Source organism: Peromyscus eremicus, chromosome 7 (assembly GCF_949786415.1).
Source record: "Peromyscus eremicus chromosome 7, PerEre_H2_v1, whole genome shotgun sequence".
Lineage (NCBI taxonomy): Eukaryota > Metazoa > Chordata > Mammalia > Rodentia > Cricetidae > Peromyscus > Peromyscus eremicus.
Window position 1 is genome coordinate 60,841,821 of NC_081422.1, and position 6,048 is coordinate 60,847,868.

Here is a 6,048-nt window from a genome sequence, read left to right on the forward strand (position 1 = left end):
TAACAGCTTTTCTGAGCTGTAGTCCACATATGACATGGTCCCCCATGCTGTGTGTAAACGATAGATTTTATAACCAAAAGCACAATCATTTGCAGTGCAGTTTTAGAATTAATTTTAGAGTATATTTATCACCCTAAAGAAATTACACATTTATTAGCAGTCCCTACCTATTCCCCAGTCTTTTAAAAAATTCTTTTTTATGTATTTTTATGTGAGTATTTGTGCACACGCATGTGCAACAGTGCACATACGGAGGTCAGAGGTCAACTTGCCACAGTCAGGTCTCTCCTTTCCACCATGTGGATCTCAAGGATTGAACTTACAACCATCAGGCTTGAAGCAAATTCCTTCACATCAGTGGTTCTCACCATGTGGGGTCGCATATCAGATATCCTGCATATCAGATATTTACATTATCATTTCTAACAGTAAAATTATAGTTATGAAGTAGCAATGAAAATATTTTTATGGTTGGGGGTCACCACAACCTGAGGAACTGTATTAAAGGGCCACAGCTTTAGGAAGGTTGAGAACCACTGCTTTACATGGTGAGCCACCTCACTGACCCTATTCCCCAAGTCTTACTCAGTTACTAATATCCTTTCTGTCCATGAGTGTTTGCCTAGTCTCTGCGTGTATTCCTCTTAAACAGAATCCTGTGTTATGTGCCCTTTTGTGTACATTTCTCTCTTTTAGCATGTTCTCTTTCTCTTTCTCCTCCCTTTCCTCCTCCTCCCCCTTCTTTTTTGGAAGAGACTTAAGATGTCGCCCAGGCCAACCTCAAATTCACTTCAGTCTTCCTCCTTAGTATCTCAGGCACTAGGGTTTCAGGCGCAACCCAGCACCTGGTTAGTATATCATGTTCAAATCTTATCTACATTGTAACATTCATCAATACTTAATTTCCTTTTATCTTTTTATTTTATTCCTTTTTATCATCAAATAGTATTTTTAGGGCTGATAAGAATACTTATCTTACATAAGTAAAGCCCTGGATTCTGTCCTCAGCCTGAAAAAAAGTAAGTCCTCCTGTGCGAATATTATATGTGGTGTGGGTATGTCACACTCTGTCTCTTCTTCAGTTGATGGGCATTTTGTACCTTAGGGCTCTTGTGGAGGTGCTGTAGTGAATGTTGTGTGTATAAGGTTTGTGTGGGTGAAGTTTTCAGGACAGTCCAATTTAAATGGTATCTAAGATAGTCATTGGAGGAGGAGAAGAAAAATGGCTGAGCAGGTAGACCTGCCCACTTCCTGTTTAGTCTGGGGGCTTGGATGGGAATGAAGAGGGTGGACTTCAGGACCCTATCCCAGCTTCCCTGGGAGCTGAGAGATGGATGTGGTGGTGGGGGGCGGTGGAGACAGGCTGTGAGGGTCTGGCCAGTGTCTCCTCTCTTATTGCCAAGCCTGCCTAAGTTGTCGGTCAGGCCAACAGCTGTTTCAGGGCCGGAAATAGCTTGGGCGGCTGGTATTTTCCCTGGAAGTCAGGTGCATTTTGTTTCTATGTCCTGCCAAAAGCCCAAATTAGTTAAACACACATAGAGAAGTTGGTTAGTCTCAGAGAAAGTCAACAGGAAGCTAGCTGGCCAGAGGAAAGAGGGAGGTGATGCAGTCGATCAAGGCCAGCAAACCTTGTATAGACCTGGGGGACGCCTGGGTGGTCCCTCTCACCTCACGCTCACACAGGGAGGTGGCTTTGCTTACCGGAGAGGCAGAAGTATCTGCTCAGTCCCATCTGACTGACGAGGAAGCAGTGAACCACACTGAAGAGATCTTCCATTCAGAGACAGATCAGACATTGCAGCCCAGTTCTCTAGCTTTGCTGTCTATACAGGGTTAGTAAAAGCTGACCCTTGACCCTTGGTGCTGGATTTGAGAAGACCTAGGACACAAAAACAAGAACTTCATTGTTTTAGTCCCCCCACCCAAAAGCACACACAACCCCACCCTAACCCCAAAGGAAAATACAAAACAACACTTTAATTATTGTCTCTCCTTCTCTCTGTTCTGTCCTCCAGCCAGAAAACATCATGTTGTTAGACAAGACCATCCCCATCCCACACATCAAGCTGATTGACTTTGGCCTGGCTCATGAAATAGAAGACGGAGTTGAGTTTAAAAACATTTTTGGAACACCAGAATTTGTTGGTGAGTTTTGGGACTGTTTTTCTCTCAATCTGGCATTGGGGCTGAGGAGAGAATTCAGACCTGACATCAAGCCCCAGAATCCATGTAAGAAAGCCAAGGGTAGTCGTACACTCTTATAATCCCAGAGCTGGGGAGGCAGAGACAGGTAGATCCCTGGGGCTCACTGGCTAGCCAGCCTAGCCCACTTGATAGGTTCTGGGCCAACGAAAGGCCCTGTCTCAAAAAATAAGGTGGGTTGTACTGAAGGACCAATAGCCAAGGCTGTCTTCCTGTGTGCGCGCGCACACACACACACACACACACACACACACACACACACACACAGTAGAAGGGAGGGAAATCTCAAGAACAATCCTCATGTCTGGGCTGAGAAATGATGCCTTAGGATACCTGCTATCACCCGAAGGGGTTGAGAAGGAATTGTTTTACTAGGCCCTGGGTGAAGAGACAGGCATGGGCTTTGAGTGCCCACTGGGCAGAGAGTGGCCAGGTGGGGCTAGCGGCCTTTGTAGAGTTACTTTCCCAGAAATGGCCCCACCATTTTATCTCGGAGAAGCTTATTGTGCAGACTTAAAATCCCTTCCCTGGCCGGGCGGTGGTGGCGCACGCCTTTAATCCCAGCACTCGGGAGGCAGAGCCAGGCGGATCTCTGAGTTCGAGGCCAGCCTGGGCTACCAAGTGAGTCCCAGGACAGTCAGGGCTACACAGAGAAACCCTGTCTTGAAAAACCAAAAAAAAAAAAAAAAAACCCTTCCCTGTGTGGTTCCCCACAGGAATTCCTCCTCTGAAGTAGCTTTTGATTTCTTGAAAAGGAAAGAGGTATTTATCTGCCAGGTACCAGCCCCACCACCTGCCTCTGCCGAGAGCCTGGCCTTCACTCACCCGTTGGAGCAGCCGGCTCCAGCGAGGGCCTGGCCTTGCTGCCTTTCCTCTGTTCCTTTCACCCTCTGCCCCAGCCCTTTCTGTCCTACACCCTAGAGACTCCCCTGTGGGACCTGGCCCAGAGGTTGGAGGATCACAAGAAAGTCCCTCTGCAGAGAGAAAAGGAATGAGAGTTGAGAACCAAACCATTATGTATCTATCTTCTCGGGGAATTGAAGTATTTCAGACATGGAGGGAGTGGCCTCCTCAAAAAAGCAGCTTGGATTATTTTTTTCCATCAGGTACTTTGTTCTAGGCCAGACCCTGTCTCGAAAAACAAAACAAGACAAACAAAAAAGACCTGGCACGATTTGAGAGAACTAGATAGAAATTTAGGGCTGGAGAGGCTCAGTGGTTAATGGTGCATACCACCCTTGCTGAGGACCCAAGTTCAGGTCCCGGCACTCACAGCAGATGGCTCACAATCTTCTATAACTCCAGCTCCAGAGGATCCAAACCCTCTCCTGGCCTCTTTGGCACCTGCACACCCGTACACAGAAACACACATCTGCACAGAATTAGAAATAAAGATAACCGGGCAGTGGTGGCGCACGCCTTTAATCCCAGCACTCGGGAGGCAGAGGTAGGTGGATCTTTGTGAGTTCGAGGCCAGCCTGGTCTACAGAGCGAGATCCAGGAAAAGGCACAAAGCTACACAGAGAAACCCTGTCTCAAAAAACCAAAAAAACCAAAAAAAAAAAAAAAAAAAAAGAAATAAAGATAAAGATTAAGAAAGACATTCAGTATGTATGTGCGACAGGCCGCCCTTTTAGGAAGATGCAATGAGATTAATTTCCTAGGACGGAGGAGATATTGGTGAGTAAAGCGCTTGCCATGCCTGCGTGACCTGAGTTTGAATCCCCAGAGCCCACTGAGCCAGGTGAGGTCGTGTGCGTCTGTACTCTCAGGGTTCCTACAGCAAGACGAAAAGCAGACAGGAGAGCCGGGCGGCGGTGGCACGCGCCTTTAATCCCAGCACTCTTGTCTTAGCAGCTAGCAGGACCCTCTTCTCCTGAGGTACTGCATCCATTTCATTACTACATTTTCAAAAGTCACGGACAAAGTGGGTGTCAATTCAGCATTGGCTCTCTGGGGCCGCGGTGCTCTGGGCAGCACATGGTCCTCTGTGTCTATAGCAGAGTCTTCTCCCCTGAGCTCTACCCTCTCTTGGTCACCCACCATATCTTTGGCCCAGCTCCTGCTTCCACTTGTGTATTAACGGCTTTAAATCTGATGCTTGGCTCACGCTCCTCCCCTGCAGCCAGCTGTCCCCTGGCATGTTCGGCGTCCCCTCAGGTTTATCACCTTAACTCAGTGACCCCCCCCCCCCAGAATGTCCTCAGATGATGCCACCTGTCAGGCAGGACTCAGAGGAAGATGAAGGCTCTCTCTGCCTTCTTCCCCATCACCCAACAGCATGGACCTGTCTGGAGTCTCTGTCCACCAGGGTTCTTCCTCATCACCGGGCCTATAGCACGGATCTTAAAAGTTCTTATTAATAAAAGCAAACCCAGAGCCAGGTATTGGGGTGAACACTGAAAGATCAGAGAGAGAGAGAACAGGTCACAGCTAACCTCACCTCACCAACTCCTCAGCCAATCCTGTTTCCTCAAACTGAAAGCCTCTGTGTCCTCATCCAATGGATCTCAGCTGAACTGCTGCTCAAAAGCCTAACAGCTTAACCAGCTCTAGTTCCTGGTTTTCACGCCTTAAATACCTTTCTGCTTCCTGCCATCATTTCCTAGGATTAAAGGCATGTGTCACCATGCCTGGCTGTTTCCAGTGTGGCTTTGAACTCACAGAGATCCGGATGGATCTCTGCCTTTGGAATGCTAGGATTAAAGGTGTGTGTGCCACCATTTTCTGGCCTCTCTATCTAGTGGCTTTTCTGTTCTCTGACTCCAGATAAGTTTATTAGGATGCACAATATATTGGGGACACAATATATCACCACACGGACCTCTATGTCTTCTTCCTGAACCTCCTTCTCACGTTCCTCTTGCTTTGTGCCTTCCTTTTTCTCCTCATCAAGGCTTGTTCATGAGTCATTTCTCCCAGGTTAGCAGGAAATCAAGTCTTACCTTGACCGGCTGCTGTAACCAAACACCTGAGACTGGATAGATTATAAACAACAGAAACATGTTGGTCAGTCACAGTTTGGGTGGTTGAGAGTCCCAGATGCTGCCAGTGGGCCTGGTGTCTGTGAGGGACCTTTTCACACAGATAGCAGTGTCCTTCTCTATCCTCATATGGAAGGAGGGAACAATTGGGGCCTTTTATAAGAGTCTAACTTTATTCCTGAAGGTCCTACTCTCATGACCTAATCACCTGTAAGGCTCCATCATTTTATACTGTTGCGTGAGAATTAGATTTCAACACAGACTTTCTGTAGAAACACACACTGTCCATAGCAACTTGTTTTCTCAACATTCTTACATCCTGATTATTTCCATCTACCGTATGAATATTCCTTCCTCTCTCTATTGGAGATTCAAGATGGAGACATTTGACACCAATTACTCTAGAATTCCCTAGAACCATCTCCTCTCATCTCTACCCCCCCTTGACTCCTCAACATGACTTCTTTCAGCTCCAGAAATCGTGAACTATGAGCCACTGGGACTGGAGGCAGACATGTGGTAAGTGGTGGCCTGGGATCCTTCCAGGGGCGGAAGGCCTCCGCTCCTGATTTAGATGACATGCCCTTGAGTGTGTAAGCCCCTTTGTTCACACTCACATGTTCACACTCTTAGCCTCCTAGTCTGTAATGCTCCAGGAGCACTGGACATGGAGCCAGGAGGCAATGAGGCTGGGATCCATGGCCAGTTAGAGCTTTGTCATCAGGGGGAGGCAGAGGCAAGCACAGGCTCATCCTGGGCCAGCCCCGACTGGGGTCTAGGTAACAGTTAAGTGAGCACCGTTGATCAGTCCATCAGGTGCTCCACAGGAGTATCCTAGGTCCCAGGCATATGTTTTCCTAGT

The 6,048-nt window shown here is 47.6% G+C and overlaps 1 protein-coding gene across 1 annotated transcript in view; it reads left to right on the forward strand.

Moving 5' to 3' along the window:
* The window catches only part of LOC131915636 (death-associated protein kinase 2), a 102,348-nt gene extending 96,639 nt beyond the window's left edge, over positions 1-5,709 (forward strand). Inside the window, exons 5-6 of the mRNA XM_059269051.1 lie at positions 2,016-2,145; positions 5,657-5,709. Of these exons, the coding sequence (XP_059125034.1) occupies positions 2,016-2,145; positions 5,657-5,709 (183 nt within the window). The remainder of the gene's footprint in view (positions 1-2,015; positions 2,146-5,656) is intronic.
* Positions 5,710-6,048: the final 339 nt, after the last annotated feature.